This window comes from Palaemon carinicauda, chromosome 30 (genome assembly GCF_036898095.1).
Source record: "Palaemon carinicauda isolate YSFRI2023 chromosome 30, ASM3689809v2, whole genome shotgun sequence".
In the NCBI taxonomy this organism is placed as follows: domain Eukaryota; kingdom Metazoa; phylum Arthropoda; class Malacostraca; order Decapoda; family Palaemonidae; genus Palaemon; species Palaemon carinicauda.
In genome coordinates this window covers 38,577,310-38,600,123 of record NC_090754.1, presented here as the reverse complement: position 1 = coordinate 38,600,123, position 22,814 = coordinate 38,577,310, and the positions used below count along the sequence as shown (strand labels likewise).

General features: G+C 38.7%; 1 protein-coding gene across 1 annotated transcript in view; it reads right to left on the bottom strand.

Moving 5' to 3' along the window:
* Positions 1-22,814, bottom strand: part of LOC137623758 (uncharacterized) — a 94,227-nt gene that overhangs the window by 5,335 nt on the left and 66,078 nt on the right. The window contains exon 2 of the mRNA XM_068354583.1: positions 6,054-6,175. Within this exon, the coding sequence (XP_068210684.1) occupies positions 6,054-6,175 (122 nt within the window). The remainder of the gene's footprint in view (positions 1-6,053; positions 6,176-22,814) is intronic.

Sequence of the window (22,814 nt, the reverse complement as noted above, 5' to 3'; positions counted from 1 at the left end):
TTGGTCTCAGAGAGAGAGAGAGAGAGAGAGAGAGAGAGAGAGAGAGAGAGAGAGAGAGAGAGAGAGAGAGAGAGAATAAGTAATTATTAGAATAGGCCAAGATGATCCTTTCTTACTTATTCAAAGAAGGTTAAAAGTCCTTTGCTAAATACCAGATGCTTAGCCAAGACTAGTTCTAATACCAGTAGGTGGCATTTAAACACAACAACACCTCATCAGCTGAGACTTTCAAGTTGTTTGGTTGAATAACAAAAAAAATAAATAAAACGACATTCAAGGTTTTAAAGGTTACTCATGAATGCACAAGCCAGGGACAGGGCAATGACCTAGAGATTGATCATATATATATATATATATATATATATATATATATATATATATATATATATATATATATATATATATATATATATATATATATATATATATATATATATATATATATATATATATATATATATATATATATATATATAAATTTATATGTATATATATATATATATATATCTATATATATATATATATATATATATATATATATCTATATATATATTGTCATATGTGCACTAAATTAAAGTATATTGAATTACAAAATTTGTGAAAAGGGCTTATCTTTTCATATATGTTGATATAAAAATAAAACAATTAATTTGATTTCATATATGTTGATGTAAAAATAAAACAATTATTCTTTTAAAATGTCAATGTAATTTATGACTGAAATATCGTTGTATTCTGAAACGAGTGTCCTAGATACTACTTCGACGCCAGCAAAAAGATTCAAGAGTTAGTCCCTGGCTACTGCTACTGCTCTTAGAGCGACATGCACTGAAGGTAAAGGACACGGGCTCTTGCGCCAAGGCAGTCCGTAAGAACTCAGCGTAAAGCTAGTCCTGAGAGTGTCTAGTCCGTCATTATTATTATTATTACTATCCAAGCTACAACCCTAGTTGGAAAAGCAAGATGCTATAAGCCCAGGGGCTCCAACAGGGAAAAATAGCCCAGTGAGGAAAGGAAGTAAGGAAATAAATAAATGAAGAGAACAAATTAACAATAAATCATTCTAAAATAAGTAACAACGTCAAAATAGAACATTTGGGAGTATTGGTCCCTCGTATATAAAGGACAGGTGACGAATGACAAGAAAGAGACTTGAACAAAATTATCGGGAGTTGAGACACTTCAGCTACATCCACCGTGACCTGGAATTTTTTTTACTGAACTTGCAACGATTTATCTTGAAGAAGATAAAGAAGTTCAAGCTTTCATTTCTTCAACATCAGAAGCTGTTCTTACATATCAACTTTTTATATCTGAAACTAAGCAGCGACTTTTGTCCCTCGCTGCATAGAAGCTTATGAAGTCAACTTAAGACCTTCTTCTTCGAAAGAACTTATGTACATCACTAATTAGTTTTGATGTGCCGTGAGTATATTTTATAACACTGTAAATACTTATGTTAAATCTTCAATATAGTTATATTTTATGTATGCTGGATATCATTTTCATTTGCCGTTAATGTTTTGCTATTATTTGATAAACATTTTGAGTTGATTTTGCATAATCTGAGTCGTGTACAATAGGTGAACTTAACAACATATATATATATATATATATATATATATATATATATATATATATATATATATATATATATATATATATATATACATATATATATATATGTATATATATGTATATATATATATATATATATATATATATATATATATATATATATATATATATATGCGTGTGTGTGTGTGTGTGTGTGTGTGTGTGAGATCAGCGCTCAAGACCCCTCTCCTTCAAGCTAGGACCAGGGAGGACCAGGCAATGGGTGCTGATGACTCAGCAGGCACACCTATCAAATCCCCCAAACCCCTCATTCTTAGCTTACGAGGAGCAAGACACTACAAAAAACTCGATTTTGAGCGGGACTCGAACTCTTGTCCAGCCGAGTGCCATGCTGGGATGTCTTCAATAGGCTATCACAAGAATTCCAGTTAACTCAAGGATAATGATTCCATATGATGAAGTTTTGTTAATAAAAGAAAGAAATTAACGTTTGTTAACTTGTTCTGGGACAATAATATGGCGTCAAGAGGTCTCTTTTAAGAGGGTAAATAAAATCTGATTATAGATTTCTGCTAATCACGTGAAAACAGCATCTCTGATGATTTCATGCTGTACAAAGATCTAGTTACTTATGGAAATGTAAGATGTTATTTACGATTTTCATTATTACTATTATTACTATTATTATTATTATTATTATTATTATTATTATTATTATTATTATTATTATTATTAGCTAAGCAACAACCCTAGTTGGAAAAGCAGGATGCTATAAGCCACAAGGGCTCCAACGGGAAAAATAGCCATGTGAGGAAAGAAAATAAGGAAAAACTACAAGAGAAGTTTAAGAACAATAATAACATTAAAATAAACCTTTCATATATAAACTATAAAAACGTGAAAATAACAAAGGGATAAAAACCTCAAAATAACAAGAGGAAGAGAAATAAGATAGAATAGTGTGCCCGAGTGTACCCTTAAGCAAGAGATCTCTAACCCAAGATAGTACAAGACCATGGTATAGAAGCTATGGCACTATCCAAGACTAGAGAACAATAGTTTGATTTTGGAGTGCCCTTCTCATAGGAGGAAAAGCAAATAGTCATTAAGGGATTACAGTAATAAAAAAAAGAACAAAAAATTTTATTTAAAGTTTTGGTAGATAGAAATAAAGTAGAATTCTATTTTGGTTTTCTGTTAATGATGGAAACAAATCCTGATATCTCCTTTATGAGCAAAAAAAAAAGGGTTTTTTAGTTTCAATAAATTAGAGACGACAAGATTTCATCTCCCACTTTTCTTCATTAGATAAAAGGAAATACAGTCTAGATATCTAGAAATTCAGCTAATCAGGGAAAACTAAATTCTTATCAAGAGTTTTGATAGCAAAAGAAAAATTAAATGGCATCTATAGTTATAATGGCAAAGAAAAAAACCGTCCAATGTTATGGTAGCAAAGGGAAAACAACCAGCCATTTAATTAAGGTTATGATGGCAAAAGAAAAACATAATGGGCTCTATGCTTGCGATAGCAAAGAAAACCAAAATGACGTATATGGTTATGTTGGCATAGTAAAAAAAAAAACTTGCAGCAAATGATTTTATGTTGAACCGGCTGACGTAATTCTTTTTATAGTTTATATATGAAATATTTGTTTTGAAGTTGTTACTGTGTTTGAAATATTTTATTGTAATTGTCCATTATTTTTCATATCATTTCCTTATTTCCTTTTCTTACCGGGCTATTTTTCCCTGTTGGAGACCTTGGTCTTATAGCATCTTGCTTTTCCAGCTTAGCTAATAATAATAATAATAATAATCACTAATCTTATGATAGCAAAGGGAAACAAAATGGCCTCTACGCTAATGGTAGTAAAGGATGACCAAAATGCCGTCTGTGCTTATAATTACAAGGTAATACTCGACACCATAAAGCAGGATAGAATTTGATCAATAGAATAATTAGTAACATTCTATTGGTGTCACACAGAGAGAAATAATTGTCCTATACTGTGTCTGTTAACCAAAGCCAAATGTAAAGGTGCCACAGGTTTCAGGTATTCAAGTAGAAAATATAAGGTATTGAAAATTTTAACTTATCAAGAGAAGAATGAAGTTTTATTCCAGCTATGGGTAAATTGTGGAATGATCTTCCTAATCAGGCAGTTGAATTTTGGAACTTCAGAAGTTCAAACTTGCAGTGAATGTTTTTTTATGTTGGACAGGCTGACACAAGTCACTTTTTATAGTTTATACATGAAACACTAGTTTTAATGTTGTTACTGTTCGTAAAGTATTTTATCTCCATTATTCATTACTTCTCTTGTAGTTTACTTATTTCCTTGTTTCCTTTCCTCATTGGATTATTTTTTCCCTGTTGGATCCCTTGGATTTATAACAACCTGCTTTTCCAACTAGGGTTGTCGCTTAGTAATAATAATAATAATAATAATAATAATAATAATAATAATAATAATAATAATAATACTATCTTGATTGCTCTAGGAAAGTAAGATGTATCCCAGACTTGATCAAACGACTTAAAAAAAAAAAAACATATGTTACCTATAACTTTGCAATTAAAGCAAAATGGAGTGTCACTCCAAACAATCAGTTAAGGAAAAACGAAATGGCCTTTAAGAACAGGTTGCAAACAAGGAAAAACAAGACGTCATACAAGGTCTGACAACCAAACGAAAAAAATTAATATCAATGTTCAAGGTAAATGGAAAAGTAGTCCAATTGCTCCGGTAAGAAAGGGACAATTAGATGACTTTTTTTTTTTTTTTTTTTTTTTTTTTTTTTTTTTTTTTTTTTTTTGAGAGAGAGAGAGAGAGAGAGAGAGAGAGAGAGAGAGAGAGAGAGAGAGAGAGAGAGAGAGAGAGAGAGATTAGTTCACAAAATTTTTAACTGGATTCCAAAAGGCACTCGAAGAGTTGGAAGATCCAGGCCTACGTGGCTGAGGACTATGAAGCGTGAAGTGCACTGTTAAAAATTTGCTGTAAAAATAAAGGAAAGGTAAAAATCCTGGAAAAAAATTGTTGCCAGGCATTTACCGTTTTAAAAACGGATATATTGACGTTGGGGAGTGATATTACGGTCACCACCCCGTAAAAGATAACAACAAAGAAGGATAAAATTACGGTCGCCTGTATTTTACTGAAATATGGCAGAGAACACTATGTTTTTACGGAGAATTTCCGATTAAAATTACGGGTTTTTAAGGTGTAGGAGATAATGAATGGAGAAGTATTGAATTAAAAGGTAAAGATAGAGATGATTTGGGAAATCTAACCGAGGCCCTTTGCGTCAATAGGCATAGATGATGATGACATGAAAATAAAAAGTTGATGTCCATATGCAAAAATCAAAATTAATATTACGTGATAGATTTTTTCAATCCCGAATGTAAACAAAACAATAAAATTAAAAAAATATATATATTTTATTAACTTGTTACTCTCCAAATTACAGTTAATTAAAACAGATTACATCAATTGTTCCATTTATTCTTAGATTGATTTTTCTTCTGTTATATAATTATCTTTAACTTCAGGAGTCCAATCCATTTTAAAATAATTTTTCATTTGTTTATTAGAATATAATCTTTTCCTCTTTCAATTTCAGTAACCTCGTTTTTTATGTAATATAATTAGGGTTATATGACAATTCAAAGTACTCCCATATTAACTTATTTTTCATTTCAGTTAAGTTTACTGTCTTCATTGCCATTAGAAAAATATATGATCTTTAAAAGCATAAACCCAACAAGAGCAATCAGAAATGTCTGAAGTCCGCCAAAGGTTAAAGGAGTCGTCCATGGCTTTAGGTCTATCTGTGGTGGAAATTTCGTCAAAATCCGACAGATTTGTTTTGACGTTATCTTTAAAATGTCGAAAAATGGAAATCCAGATCAAGAATCTGGGTCCGGATCACCTCCAAAATTTAGTGAGGTCGACAATGACCTACGACATATCTGTAGTGTAAATTTCATCAAAATCCGTCAATTTGTTTTGACGTTATCTTTAAAATGGTGAAAAATTGAATTCCGGATCTAGAATCCGGATCCAGATCATCTCCAAAATTTAATGAGGTCGTCCATGACCTAAGATCTATCTGTGGTGGAAATTTCGTCAAAATCCGACAGATTTGTTTTGATGTTATCTTTAAAATGTCGAAAAATGGAAATCCAGATCATCTCCATAATTTAATGGGATCGCCCATGACCTAAGATATATTTGTAGTGGAAATTTCGTCAAAATCTGTCGGGGTAGTTTTGACGTCATCCTATCCACAGACAAATAAATAAATGAATAAACCGACTCGAAAACACAACCTCCTTGGTGAAGATAATTATGAAAAAGACAATAACAACCCTCAAAGCCTTCACACTATTGGAATTTTCATAATCTACAGCTATATTTCGATATCCAAGAGAAACAAGCAATATAGAACTCTGATTATTGTTTCCGTACCTCCACTTTCCAGTAACGTTGGTGCCTGGAACTCCAGCCTCGCTCCTGGAATGCTGCGCCTCCTCGTAACTCAAAATGTGGCCGGCCAGTGACCTTCCTAACACCCCTAGCAATAACACAACCTGGTGGGGGGAAAATAAAGGAAAAAATAAGTAAAGCAGAACATTAATCAAAGTAAAAATAACGGAGAAAAGAATTACAGGACAATTCCACAGTTCAAAATAGATTTACAACAGGAAATATAAATTAGAGAGGAATGACAATATGGCAGCTAAAATGCTGATAAGAAGGCGTAAATTACATTACACTTTGGAATAACAGCTGGAGATTTCAGTTGGGAAAGCATAACAAAATTACAATAAGCAAATCAATATACACACACACACACACACACACATATATATATATATATATATATACACACATGTATATATATATATATATATATATATATATACACATATATATATATATATATATATATATACTGTATATATACATAAGTTCATTTGAAAAATAACTTTGCGAACAGTTGGACACTGGAGTCCCATGGTACACCTCGCTCCGAAGATGTGCACCATGTCACACCCTTACTTCACGGTGAGAAACCAAACAGATAGTGTAGGAAGAGACGACAGAGGTGGTGGGCTGGGCTAAAGTCAGGAACTCATCACGCCGTAGAGGTGTGGATGGGTGCAGTTCTTCAGAGCTAGGTGTACCAGGAATTCTTGAGTCCTACTGTACATGTACTGTACGCAAGATAGCACAGAACCACACAATTACAGCAACAACTATAACGATAATCAACGTGCCAAGTAAAATTATGTGAAATGCTTTGACATACACTTCTTACATTATTACAAGTAACATCAGAAGCAGAGGCTTGTCTTAAGACGCCAAATCATTCATTTTTGGGCTCAAGCCATGTCGTCCTGATGGAAGGTTCCTTTTTGGTAGCTTCCTTGGGTATATCACTACTAAATATTCCCAGAGAATTTAACCACAGGTTATCACAGAATTCTAACTTCTGGAGCAAGTATCCTAAAGGTTTCCCTTTTAAGACATCGTATATCAACAGGGGACGCATGTATTAACGCGCCACATAGCTATCTACACCCCAAACAGAGTTAACACTTCGGTGTGTAGGGGCGGAGAATAGCTGGGGAGCCGTTCCACAGCTAATCTCGTTCGTGGCTACTTTTGGTACTCGAGACGTAAACAAACGGGCGCCATTGCTAAATGACGTCACGTCCGTCCTCATCCTTCTTCTAGTAACTTGCCTTGCTAAGACGGATTTTCCCTTGTGTATTTTCATTAGCTTGCATCTTCGCTATGTCGCTACCTTCGGCCTCGCCTTCTTCTGGAAAGTTGAGTACAAGGTTCCAGTATTGTTTAAATAAGCTCTGACCGTAAAGTAACTTTTACTTTTCGAGATATTTGATGTTTTGTGGCAGAGCTGTGCCTCGACCGGACCGGCCATTTTATGGCGTCGCTGTTGTTTTGCATGCCTTATTTAGATAGCCTCAACAGCGTTTTCCGGCCTCATTAACTAATCGATACTATTAGTTATTTAGTCTTCATAGCTAGGATCTTTTATATCGTGTTTTGACGCTTTTTTATCGGTCATCAACTGACCCCATACCAGTTGGCTAGTATAGCCCCTAGGCCAGAGCGCCTATATCAGTGTTCATGCATGATATTTATCAGTGATCCTAGGTTTATTTATGAAGATAGTGGCATTATTTTACAATACTATTGACTGTGATGCAAGTGTTTTCGCCTTCAGGGACCATATAAGGGACAGGTTAGATAGTGTGTCTTTCTAACCTAACCTACAAGTAGTACCCCTATATGCTTCCTTCATCCCCTGCGGCGGCGGCCGCCACCCTGGTATTACTCTTGACTTCTATATTGTTTTCCTTAATGCCGGAAACTCTGCTGGAGCGGCCTCCGGCGTGCCGGCGGTCTGCCGGAGCCTTCCGGAGGCGTCAAGACAACTTGCACCCCCTTCTACTAGCTATCATCTGATGTTGATAGCCCTACATCGCAACCAGATGACTTGATTACGTAAATAGATTGGTATTATCTTACCGTTCTATTAGTAACCATGCTGTCTTCTTGCATATCACAGATTTCCAGCATGCTGTGTGTATCTTAGCACGGCTGGTTGCCGGAAACCGTTACCCTATGGGATCTTCTAGTTCCCAATTCTAGTGTCTGAGTGGCCTCAGTCCTAGCCTTATACCCTTGACAATTTCCAATAGAATTCCCACTGCCCTACGGGCATTCCATGTTGAATTCTATCCTGTGCCTTCGGTCACAGCAGATTGTCTATGGATGAAGGTCACGGTAACCAGCCGGGCGGGTTACACGGAGTATGTATCTATCTCCTTCTTTCCGCCCATTCTCTGTGCATCACACTTAATGTTAAGTTAAAATTAATCAATTAATATTTAACTTTAGTTTAAGAGTCATCCTTATGACTCCCCCATACTCATGTTCTCTTTCTCTTACAGGAGGAGCAACTGAAGTGCGACCACAGCTTCTGTGCAGTGAAGCGCCCGCACTTTTATGGACACACGGCGTGTAGGACCCACGCCCCTTGTGCCAACAAGAAAGGGGATCTAAAGTTCTGGGACCCGCAGAACTGTACGGTCTGCCAGGATCGCCTGGTCAACGCGTTCAACAATCCTCCCTCAGCGGAGGTTAGGGACGCTTCTCGAGAGAAGCTACGCAAATGGGTGCGTGGCTTCCAAAAGAACGCCACTGGACCGTACCTTGCCACTGAAGACATGAGGGCCTTATTGTTCCCAAAGGCATCCCCAGGTTCTGTGGTCCCCAAGGATCAGATCCCCACCGTCCAGATATCGGTGGAACCCGATGTTGTCATGGCCCAGTCCATGCACGAGTGTCACCTGGATGCCGACAACGAGGAACGTATGTCGGATATTTCGGAGAACACGGAGAGGACCCTCATGGCCCAAGACGCGGACAATGAAGAGGACCAGGTGGATTACATCGAGCCGGAGCAGGAGGTCGCTCCGCCTTCCACCCCCGCCCCTACTCCTACACCGACGGAAGTGTCTCTCCCGTCTACCTCCGCTACCCCGGACCCCATCCCATCCGCCCAGGAGATGTTCCGTATGATAGAAGCCCTTATGGACAAGAAGCTTCAAGTGACACACGAGTACATCAGGTCCATGGGAGGTTCCAAAGAATCGAAGAAGATTACGGTTAAGGACCTTCATCAGCGAGAAGATCGGCTCGGTTGCCCTGGAAGAAGTGGAGTTCTTCCCGAGCTTTGAGGCTTACCCGGACTGTTACGTCCGGCTTCGATCCGAACCTGCCTCTAAAGAGGAGACCGAACCAAAGGAGGTGATAGTTTTCGATCTCCAGAAGGCCCAGGCTATGCTAGCCAAAGCTGTTAAAAGTAGGGGCTTTACCTGCTCAATGCTCCCGGCACTGAGCAAGAAGCATCCTACCTACGTCGCACCCGACGACGCAGTCCTTCCCTTTACGGAAAAGGCCTTCGCTGCGTGTCACAAGGCAGTGGAAGAAGGGAAGCCCTGTCCTGCACTGGAGGAGTGCAGACCCTTCTCCATGGTGACTCCCCCCGACGCTCGACACTGGAAGGATATCCAGCATACCTTCGTGGTGGGAAAACTAGATCCTGACGTGGCTGGACGTCAGTTTAATGAAGACCTCCCGAAACTTAATGACCATCTCCTTCGTCGGGAACAAGACACGAAGGAAAGGCTCGCAGCATCCATGTCCCTCCAAGTACAGCTTGACGTCATGGCTGGTGATACCAGAGTCCCCGACCACTACATGGTACTCGCCAAATCGCACATGGCGACTTTGGTAAAGGACCTGTACAATTTCATGAAGGCTCGGAGAGCCTGTCGTGAATTCGTGTTCTCAGGTGCCACAGTGAGACACGAACCCCGGAGGCTGATTTCCTCCAACGTCTGGGGTAAGCACCTCTTTCCCTCCGACCTTGTGAAAGAGATCACCGACAAGGCCGCCACTGAGAATAGGAACCTTCTCAACAAGTGGGGCATGTCGAAAAAGAGGAAATCCTTTCAGGACGATGGCCCTCAACCTAAGAGGAAATCCTTCAAGCCAAAACCCCAGCAACGTCAACAGAGACGGCAGTTTCCGGGACCCGCTACTCCCCAAGTGGCTGCTCAGCCACAACAGACCTTTCAGCTGGTCACCCAACCGGTTTTGTCCCAGTCACTGGTTTTCACCCCTGCCTTTGAGCAACAGACAACTACCTTTCGTCCCAAAAGGTAGAGGCTCCAACAGAGGTGCAGGCAGAGACGCATCTCACCGTCCCTCCAGAGGCAGAGGAGGAAAGGGAGCTAGCGGCCGAGGCAGTAAGCCCTCGGGACACCAGAAGCAATGAAGTGCTTCCGGTGGGAGGAAGACTCCGCCAATTCCAGGATCGTTGGACCTTCGATCCCTGGGCACACAGCATCGTCAAGAAGGGTCTAGGCTGGAGTTGGACTCAACCACCCCCAACCTTCCAGCAATTCTTCCAACAATCAACCCCCCTTCTGGAAGAATATGTCCTAGATCTCTTGAACAAGAAGGTGATAAGGAGGGTAAAGTCAACCAGGTTCCAAGGGAGACTGTTTTGCGTCCCCAAGAAAGACTCCGACAAGCTCAGAGTCATTCTGGACTTATCCCCCCTCAACAAGTTCATAGTGAACAACAAGTTCAAGATGCTGACTCTTCAACAGATAAGGACCCTTCTCCCTCGAGGTTCTTACACGGTCTCCATAGACCTGGCGGATGCCTACTGGCACGTTCCAATGAACCATCACGCTTCCTCCTACCTAGGATTTCGACTCCAAAGGAAAAGCTACGCCTTCAGGGCCATGCCCTTCGGCCTCAACGTGGCCCCTCGGATCTTCACAAAGCTGGCGGACGCCATAGTACAACAGCTCCGCCTCCGAGACGTCCAGGTGATGGCCTACCTCGACGACTAGCTAGTCTGGGCTCCATCGCCCGAAGATTGTTTAAAATCCTGCAGCAAAGTCACCCAGTTCCTAGAACACCTGGGATTCAAGATAAACGAGAAGAAATCTCGCCTCTCTCCAGCTCAGAAGTTCCAATGGTTAGGAATCCAGTGGAACCTTCAGTCACACCGCCTTTCCATCCCCCAGAAGAAAAGGAAGGAAATAGCAGGGTCTGTCAAGCGACTATTGAAATCCAAACGGATCTCAAGACGCCAGCAGGAACGAGTTCTAGGCTCTCTACAGTTCGCCTCAGTGACAAACCCAGTGCTTCGTGCACAGCTAAAGGATGCCGCGGGAGTCTGGAGACGTTCTGCATCCATCGCTCGAAGAGACCTCAAGAGACGGCTCCCAAACAGACTTCGGCTTCTCCTCAAGCCGTGGTCGGAAGCGACGGCCCTGAAAAGGTCCATCCCTCTTCAACACCCACCTCCATCACTCAACATCCACACGGATGCTTCGCTGGAGGGTTGGGGAGGTCACTCCCACCAAAAACAGGCTCAAGGCACATGGTCTCCCCTATTCAAGACGTTTCACATCAACATCTTGGAGGCCATGGTGGTCCTTCTAACACTGAAGAAACTCTCCCCGCCTCCCTCGATCCATATTCGTCTAACCCTAGACAACTCGGTGGTAGTTCGATGTCTCAATCGCCAAGGCTCAAGATCGCCCCAGATAAATCAGGTGCTTCTGACAATCTTCCGTCTGGCAGAGAGGAAGAAGTGGCACCTGTCTGCAGTTCACCTACAAGGATTCCGCAATGTGACGGCGGACGCTCTATCCCGGACAAGCCCGATAGAGTCGGAATGGTCTCTAGACGCAAGATCATTCTCCTTCATCTCTCACCAAGTCCCAGAACTTCAGATCGATCTCTTCGCAATGAGCGACAACAATCAACTTCCTCGATATGTGGCCCCGTACGAGGACCCCAAGGCAGAGGCAGTGGACGCCATGTCACTGGACTGGAACAGATGGTCCAAGATCTACCTGTTCCCTCCCACCAACCTTCTGCTGAAAGTCCTCTCCAAGCTGAGAACCTTCAAAGGGACAGCGGCCCTAGTGGCTCCCAAGTGGCCCCGGAGCAATTGGTACCCCCTGGTCCTGGAGCTGCAGCCCACGCTGATCCCTCTCCCGGGCCCAGTTCTCTCCCAGCAAGTACAGAAGTCGACTGTCTTCGCTTCATCATCGAAAATCAAGGACCTTCATCTCATGATTTTCTCTCCCTAGCCGCGAAGAAAAGGTTTGGGATCTCAAAGAAAAGTCTAGACTTCCTCGAGGAATACAAGACCGAATCCACAAGACGGCAATACGAATCATCTTGGAGAAAATGGGTCTCATTCGTCAAGGCAAAAAATCCTACGGAAATCACCACTGATTTCTGCATGTCCTTCTTTATTCACCTTCATGGACAGGGCTTGGCAGCCAACACGATTTCTACTTGCAAATCGGCCTTGACTAGACCACTGTTGTATGCCTTCCAGATTGATCTGTCCAGTGACATCTTCAATAAACTGCCGAAAGCATGCGCTCGTCTACGCCCAGCACCCCCACCGAAACCGATCTCCTGGTCTTTGGACAAGGTGCTCCATTTCGCCTCCAACTTGGATAATGAGTCAAGGATCTGACTCAGAAAGTTATATTTCTTTTTGCTCTTGCTTCAGGAGCCTGAGTCAGCGAAATAGTGGCATTATCGAGAGAAGAGGGTCATATCCTGTTTACTGACTCAGGAGACCTTACCCTCTTCCCGGATCCGACGTTTCTCGCCAAAAACGAATTACCCACCAAAAGATGGGGCCCTTGGAGAATATGCCCCCTGAAAGAAGATGCCTCTCTATGCCCAGTAGAGAGCCTCAAGGTCTATCTTCGCAGAACTTCGGACTTTGGTGGAGGCCAGCTCTTCAAAGGAGAAACATCGGGCAGCGACCTGTCACTGAAACAACTAAGAGCGAGAATCACCTACTTCATTCGCAGAGCGGATCCTGACAGTACACCCGCCGGTCACGATCCTAGAAAAGTTGCATCGTCTCTGAATTTCTTTCAGAGTATGGATTTCGAAAGCCTTAAGAGTTTCACCGGCTGGAAATCCTCGCGTGTTTTCTTCAAACATTATGCGAAACAAGTGCACGAAGTCAAACATTTTGTGGTAGCCGCAGGTAGTGTTATGAAACCTGCACCTAACTCTGCATAGAACAGTGAGTTACTTGGGACTCTAACTCTTCGGGTGCCTATGTTGACCCTCGAGTGATACGTAGTGATGTCGAAAACACTTAGTGCTTTTCATATAACTGTTCTTATCCCAGGTGAAATGTCATAGTCGTCACACGAGTGCCGCATGCCTAGAGCATGATGTGTTTTATTTTAAAGACTGACGTTCCTCGAGAACGAGTGCCTACTAATAAATTTGAAATTCTCTTTCAGATTCAAGAGCAAGTCTTTCATTACTATGTACATTATAATTTGTTGTAAATTAACTTTACATATATTGCAATTCATTAATATTCTCTGCAATTGTGAAATAAAATTTTTATTTCATTACTTGTGCGTCTCAATCCGCTCCTACTTATACTATGAAATACATGCCTGTCATAGTTTTATTATCCCCTTCCTCTTATGGTTGATGAAGATACTAAGGTCTCAACCCTTATTATATATTCACCTGTGCAATGTAATATTCCAATACGAATACTTACTCTCTTCATACCTTAGAGACCAGACAATTCTCCATTAACATACAGTGCCTAACCACCACTTGTCTGCCCTTGAGAATGTTCCTATATGAATGCCAACCATTCAGTCTTGTCTCCAAGTTCTTCAGGTTCTTCTAGCAAGGTGAATAGCCCTTCGATAACCACTTTGATCTCGGCATGGCCCGTGGGAACTTCACTGCCAGGGGGGCAGGAAGGTCTCTTCCCTACGGTTCTTCTGTTAAGATTACTATGCTACCCTGTTCAAAGCCCTTGGCACTTGCTCAAATAGGGGAAAATCTACCACGATACATTGATTCTCTGGTATTCTTCCATCAGGACGCCATGGCTTGAGCCCAAAAAACGGATTTTGAGCGAAGCGAAAAATCTATTTTTGGGTGAGATAGCCATGGCGTCCTGATGGACCCTCCCTGCTACTTCGTCCAGTTTTTCAGGTCCCACCCTGCTCTGCTGTATCATGGCGATCGGCAAGCAACTGGCTTCAGGATGAGGACGGACGTGACGTCATTTAGCAATGGCGCCCGTTTGTTTACGTCTCGAGTACCAAAAGTAGCCACGAACGAGATTAGCTGTGGAACGGCTCCCCAGCTATTCTCCGCCCCTACACACCGAAGTATTAACTCTGTTTGGGGTGTAGATAGCTATGTGGCGCGTTAATACATGCGTTCCCTGTTGATATACGATGTCTTAAAAGGGAAACCTTTAGGATACTCACTCCAGAAGTTAGAATTCTGTGATAACCTGTGGTTAAATTCTCTGGGAATATTTAGTAGTGATATACCCAAGGAAGCTACCAAAAAGGAACCTTCCATCAGGACGCCATGGCTATCTCACCCAAAAATAGATTTTTCGCTTCGCTCAAAATCCGTTTTCTCTTTCCTCTCCTACATAATAAAGAGAAAGTGTCTGGATATATATATATATATATATATATACACACAAAATTTCTTTAATATTACATTTAGCGGTATTGGCAAACATGTAACTACTCGGTCTCTCCCAGTCCCTCATGTAGGGGGGAGACGGAGTAGTAAGGAAAGGAGGAGGGGGTGGGAAGGTTGAAATTTGTGTGTGTGTGTTTGTGCGTGTATGCATATCTATCTAAATATCTAACCACCTTTTTTGACGGATTGTGTACACTAGCATCTAATAAAAGATAAGGCTCAGTACAGAAAATGTAATTTTACCTGATTTGAAGGTGGTAACCCCGACTCAAATCCATCCATTTTTCTTTTTATTTGAACCTTTGACCTTGTATCGTCTTAATCTATATAAAAAAAAAAATAAAAAAAAACGAAAATCCAAGTTTTATGATATGTGATGCTTCTGTACATTGTTACAATAAATGGGACTAAGATTCTCTCTCTCCTCTCTCTCTCTCTCTCTCTCTCTCTCTCTCTCTCTCACACACAGATGACGCAAAATAGACAAGTAAAAAAAAAAACTGGGTCATTAGAAACTAGTTCGCCGAATACCAGAGTCACTCCATTGGCCAATCAGACGTTCACCCACACGCCCAAAGGGTGTTCGTAGACGTAACTCGATGTTACGACTACAACGAATTCGTGTTCAATGAACCAGAACGTCGTGCCACGAAACTTGGTGTTCAGCGTGCCCTGTTGTGTCATTTTCCGCTAGTCTTCTTCTTTGCTGGTTCGGTAGGTCAGGGTTTTCCATAGATATCCTACTGTGTTCAACACTTGAGGCTTTGCAGTTATTATTATTATTATTATTATTATTATTATTATTATTATTATTATTATTATTATTATTATTATTATTATTATTAGCTAAGCTACAACCCTAGTTGGAAAAGCAAGATGTTATAAGCCCAAGGGATCTAACAGGGAAAAATAGCCCAAAGGCAACAAGGAAATAGATAAATAAATAAACTGTATATGAAGTAATGAATAAATAATGTAAATTTCTTAAGATAAGTAACAACGTTAGTTTTTCAATTTTTCATTGTGGGCAATATCGAAAGTTCTGTGGAGAGCAATATCAATTCTGGAGAGCAATATTAGTGATAGAATGTCTCATTGGTTTGCTATAATGCATTCTTAATATTAAGAAAAATCCTCTGCTGTTAATATTATTTGTTTGAAAGCTCGTTCCGAAGTCGAAGTAAATTTTTTTTAGATCTATCATGGTATGAAACAGGCAACGAAATTACTCTATAGTATCCTTAGATTTCCTCCACGTTCATAAAGTACTATATTTTTCTACCTTTATATAGCCTATTTGAAAATCTGTCATACTATAATAATAATAATAATAATAATAATAATAATAATAATAATAATAATAATAATAATAATAATAATAATAATAATAATAATAACTGTACATAATGAATATTGGCCCCGTGAAGGTCTCGGTCTGTTATATTGGACGTAGCATCGACTGCTTCGACGATAAGATCGTCGAATGCCAGGAATCATTAACCATACCGGGTGGTCATTCTCTTAACAAATGACATATGACCCCATGAGCGCTGACTTATGCTTATTAATCTCTCTCTCTCTCTCTCTCTCTCTCTCTCTCTCTCTCAGAGAGCTTTTTACTCAGGCTCATAGCAAACGTAAAATACTTGAATAGTACCTACGAGAGAGAGAGAGAGAGAGAGAGAGAGAGAGAGAGAGATTTAGTATTTTCATTATTATATTTTACATTCGTGATAGCCATAGATACTAAATACAAGTCAAGGAGAGAGAGAGAGAGAGAGAGAGAGAGAGAGATTTAGTATTTTCATTATTATATTTTACATTCGTGATAGCCATAGATACTAAATACAAGTCAAGGAGAGAGAGAGAGAGAGAGAGAGAGAGAGAGAGAGAGATTTAGTATTTTCATTATTATATTTTACATTCGTGATAGCCATAGATACTAAATACAAGTCAAGGAGAGAGAGAGAGAGAGAGAGAGAGAGAGAGAGAGAGAGAGTATTTTTATTATTATCTTTTACATTTATGATAGCCATAGATACTAAATACAAGGAGAGAGAGAGAAGAGAGAGAGAGAGAGAGAGAGAGATTTAGTATTTTTATTAATATATTTTACATTCGTGATAGCCATAGATACTAAATACAACCCAGAGAGAGAGAGAGAGAGAGAGAGAGAGAGAGAGTATTTTCATTATTATCTTTTACATTCGTGATAGCCATGATACTAAATACAACTCAAGAGAGAGAGAGAGAGAGAGAGAGAGAGAGAGAGAGATTTAGTATTTTTATTATTATATTTTACATTCGTGATAGCCATAGATACTAAATACAAGTCAAGGAGAGAGAGAGAAAGAGAGAGAGAGAGAGAGAGAGAGAGAGAGAGAGAGAGAAAGAGTATTTTTATTATTATCTTTTACATTCGTGATAGCTATAGATACTAAATACAACTCAAGGTGAGAGAGAGAGAGAGAGAGAGAGAGAGAGAGAGATTTAATATCTTTATTATTATCTTTTACATTCGGGATAGCCATAGATACTGAATACAACTCGAGAGAGAGAGAGAGAGAGAGAGAGAGAGAGAGAGAGAGAGAGAGAGAGATATTTTTATTATAACCTTTTACCTTTGAGATAGCCACAGATACTATATACAACTCAAGGACACAGAGAGAGAGAGAGAGAGAGAGAGAGCGTTAATGACAAACTAAAATCATATACTATCAGATCTGGAAATATAAAAGGCATTATTATGACGTCCTTTGTTACACACTTGCAATATGTCATTACCGGTCTGTTACTGTTATCAGTTCAATTTCTGCATTTTACGGTATTCTCCTTTATTGCCTTCCCCACCCTTTTATCTACTTAATTCCTCTGCAATTCCTGCTACGGAGGATCTTGGTTTGGGGTTCTGCTTAGATATAGGATAGTTTTGCCATGCTGGTATGTTTTGGTTGTTTATAAATTAGAAATTAATAGCAATAATAAAAATAATGATAATAATAATAATAATAATAATAATAATAATAATAATTATTATTATTATTATCATTATTATTATTATTATTATTTGAAAAATCAAAATAGGAAATCAAACATTCTTTTATACACACTCACACACACGTATAGTATATATATATATATATATACAGTATGTATGTGTGTGTATATCATCACCTCCTACACCTATTGACGCAAAAGGTCTAGGTTAGATTTCGCCATTCATCTATATATTGAGCTTTTAAATCAATACTTCTCCATTCATCATCTACTTCACGCTTCATATATATATATATATATATATACATGGGGCAATTTATTTTCATTCGAGAGCATTTAGAACTCCACTCTCTTATCACGAACTAATTTAGCTAATTCCGAAAGCATCATAGAAACCGACAAATGTCTTGTAGGGGAATTCTATAATAAACGTGTAATGCCCTAAAAGTATTGATAATAGATATTGACAAAAAAAAAAAAAAAAAAAAAAAAAAGTGTTCTTCAACTTAACAGGAAGTATATGGCAATGAGAACAGCGAGCGCATTTTAATAGGCAGTTTGCGCTGGGATGTTACAACAGTAGCATAATTGGCACTCTGGGACCTTTGTTTCTCTATCGATGTCGTTGAACTTATACAAGGTTAAATAGCAATTATAGTTTTTATAGATTTATATAGGAAATATTTATTTTGATGTTGTTACTTTTCTTGAAATATTTTATTTTAATAGTTTCCCTATTTCTTTTCTTCAGTGGGCTATTTTCCTTGTTGGAGCCCTTGGGCTCATAGCATACTGCTTTTGCTAATAGGGTTGTAGCTTGGCTAATAACAACAATAATAATAATGATAATAATAATAATAATAATAATAATAATAATAATAATAATAATAATAATAATGAGGAGTTGGAGGAACGATTAAAATATAATTAGGTTAAACAGCCATTGTATGCATAACAAAACTATGTAAATAGTAATGATAATAAAAAATGGCACTATCACTAGCTTCCAACAGTTACCTGTAGGCCTATTTGATATTTTGTGGAAATACCGAAAGTTTTTTAGCAAATCAGTTAACCTTGCAAGGAAATGTCAAACATTTTATAGATTTCTATGAAATGTTTTAACATTTGAGAATCATCAATTATCGAACGTTACATAACATCATACCTTAATAAAGAATCATCAAGTTGAAGATCACCTTTCATTCCATGGATTATCGTACCTAATCAGGAATTATCGTACATTACAGAATAATCGAATTAGTGATACAGCTAAAGTAATTATGCAACATAATGCGGAAGCTCTTTATCTTTCTATTGTATATGTTGCACGGTAGTTCGAGAATATGTTGCACTGTGTTACACTGGTAGTTCGAGAATATGTTGCACTGTGTTACACGGTAGTTCGAGAATAGGTTGCACTGTGTTGCACAGTAGTTCAAGAATATGTTGCACTGTAGTTCGAGAATATGTTGCACGATAGTTCGAGAATATGTTGCACTGTGTTACACGGTAGTTCGAGGAATAGGTTGCACTGTGTTGCACAGTAGTTCAAGAATATGTTGCACTGTAGTTCGAGAATATGTTGCACGATAGTTCGAGAATATGTTGCACGGTAGTTCGAGAATGTTTTACGGCAGTTCGAGAATAAGTTGCACGGTAGTTCGAGAATAAGTTGCACGATAGTTCGAGAATATGTTGCACGGCAGTTCGAGAATAAGTTGCACGGTAGTTCGAGAATATGTTGCATAGTAGTTCGAGAATAAGTTGCACGGTAGTTCGAGAATAAGTTGCACGGTAGTTCGAGAATAAGTTGCACGATAGTTCGAGAATATGTTGCACGGCAGTTCGAGAATAAGTTGCCACGATAGTTCGAGACTATGTTGCAGACGGTAGTTCGAGAATAAGTTGCACGGTAGTTCGAGAATATGTTGCACGGCAGTTCGAGAATAAGTTGCACGGTAGTTCGAGAATATGTTGCATAGTAGTTCGAGAATAAGTTGCACGGTAGTTCGAGAATAAGTTGCGACGGTAGTTCGAGAATAAGTTGCACGATAGTTCGAGAATATGTTGCACGGCAGTTCGAGAATAAGTTGCACGATAGTTCGAGACTATGTTGCACGGTAGTTCGAGAATAAGTTGCACGGTAGTTCGAGAATATGTTGCATAGTAGTTCGAGAATAAGTTGCACGGTAGTTCGAGAATAAGTTGCACGGTACTTCGAGAATAAGTTGCACGGTAGTTCGAGAATAAGTTTGCACGATAGTTCGAGAATATGTTGCACGGCAGTTCGAGAATAAGTTGCACGGTAGTTCGAGAATATGTTGCATAGTAGTTCGAGAATAAGTTGCACGGTAGTTCGAGAATAAGTTGCACGGTACTTCGAGAATAAGTTGCACGGTAGTTCGAGAATAAGTTGCACGATAGTTCGAGAATATGTTGCACGGCAGTTCGAGAATAAGTTGCACCGGTAGTTCGAGAATAAGTTGCACGGTAGTTCGAGAATATGTTGCACGGCAGTTCGAGAATAAGTTGCACGATAGTTCGAGACTATGTTGCACGGTAGTTCGAGAATAAGTTGCACGGCAGTTCGAGAATATGTTGCACGGTAGTTCGAGAATATGTTGCACGAGTAGTTCGAGAATAAGTTGCACGGTAGTTCGAGAATAAGTTGCACGGCAGTTCGAGAATATGTTGCACGGCAGTTCGAGAATATGTTACACGGTAGTTCGAGACTATGTTGCACGGTAGTTCGAGAATAAGTTGCACGGCGAGTTCGAGAATATGTTGCACGGTAGTTCGAGAATAGGTAGCGGCTATTATACTATATGTGAAAGGTAATTATCCTTGAATTTTTTTGCTCGAATAGGGAAGCTGGTCATTTGACCGGTTTCTAGGGGAAATGTTTTTATTATACCATACGAGCCTTTGTTTTTTTTGCGAGATAGAATAGGGGACTGCGTCTCTCTCTCTCTCTCTCTCTCTCTCTCTCTCTCTCTCCTCTCTCTCTACATAAACATACACGAAATTATATATGAGATTAGATTAATTATTTAGTGTTTCGTTTTAAAAAAATATAGTTTTATATCACAAAATGTCTCGGCGATTGGATTTATAAAACTAAATTAACAAACACATACTATGTAATTTTTTTTGTTTATTTAAGTAATTATAAACAATAATAACAATAAGTATGGTAATTTGATAATATCTCTTCCATTTTAATCCCTATTGTAGTTAATTTCTAAATCATTTCCTCATCTTGCACGATAACACATTTCAAGTGATTCACTTTGCGTAACTGGTTACAAAGAACACCCCCCAATGACGTCACCGGCTCGCTTGTTAGCCACTTGGGTCTTAAAGTAATCCCCATTCTTCCTAATTTGTTCTATAACACCCTCCACCATTAGTTTTCTTCCCGGTCCATTATTCCCCAAGGTCTTCTGAGAAGCCATGCAATGAGTGGCCCTATCAGTGAACGTATCTTTGGGACACTTTAACCCGTAGAAGAATCAAAGTTCTGTGAATTAACTTTTTCCATTTTTTTTGGCGGGAAGATTCTTTGTGTATGTTTGTTTTATGTGCTTGTTTTCTTATGTTCTATGTTTTTTTTTTTTGTCAGGTCACACTTATTTCAAATCTCTCTCTCTCTCTCTCTCTCTCTCTCTCTCTCTCAGGGAGGTAAGGTTCACAGAGTAGCAATGACTGACCTTGTACAAAACTTTTTTTAACCTAGCCCTTTATCCCTTTTTATAAAGGAAAAAAAAGAAAAAAGTAATGGTCAAAGGGAGAGATGATAAAGGCACCAGGTGTACTATATATGTGAACCGCATGGAGAGAGAGAGAGAGAGAGAGAGAGAGAGAGAGAATTTAGTCTATTATTCAAAGCCTTTCTTTCAGATAACATAATGCTCTCAGTTACAGTATAAACTATTAATTTTCTTAATAATTCCTTTTTAATTAGCCTACTTAATAATTTCCTTTTGCATTTAAAGAGAATTCTACCTCATATGTTTTTAATTTTACTTTACACAATTTCTCCAAACACCATATAATGCCATTTACCTCTAAATACTACATAACTCGACAATTAATTCAAGGCTTCAACATCGAATGGAATAAGGTCAGCGGTAGTTGGAAATTTTTAGATATCGAGGTACAACTGATCCCGTACACTACTCCAAAGTTCCATAATCTTTTGAGTTATATTGCTTTTTAATCGTGACTGGTGTGGTAACGGAAGAAAACCCCTGGATAAAAAAAAAAAAAAAATACTGTACAGCAATATATGTAGATGATGAATTGGAAGGTCCATCGAATATATAAAAATAATTTTGGGTGGGAATCGGCTTCTGTGTTGTTTACATGCAAATGGCGGAGTTAGCGTCAAACGAGAACCTTTATTATTATTATTATTATTATTATTATTATTATTATTATTATTATCATTATTATTATTATTATTATTATTATTATTATTATTAACTTTTTCTAAGCTACAACCGTTGTTGTAAAAGAAGGATGCTATAAACCCAGAGGCCCCAACAGGGAAAATTAACCAGTGAGGAAAGGAAAAAAGAAAAGTAATTAACAATTAAAATAAAGTATTTAAGAACAGTAACATCATTAAAATAAATATTTTATAAATAAACTATGGTCTTTTACCTCTAATTGTGACGACCCAAAGAATTCTTTTAGCTTTTACTTAAATCCCATAATCTATAGTAAAACAGGTAAAGTGTCAATATTGTCTGCGAGTTAAAATAATCCCTAGAAATTAGTTTAATTTGATATTGAAATATGTGTAAAAAATAAAAAGTGTTTATTTACGTGTTTTACGACAAACTGATGACATGGCACTTTATAAGGAGATCGTGGCCGTGAATGTCATTGAAATTGACGTATTGATTACCTGATTATACGTAATTGGGACACCATCATAAGTCTCAAAGTCAAGAGTCCAGGAATCTTCTTGTCTGATGTATGATGATTTCGGATCTGCAATGATTTTCAGTTGGCACTCCTGGTCCTTATTCCCTTTTATTCTCCTTTATTAGACGCTACCAAGGGTTTAGAATTTTAAGGCAATTA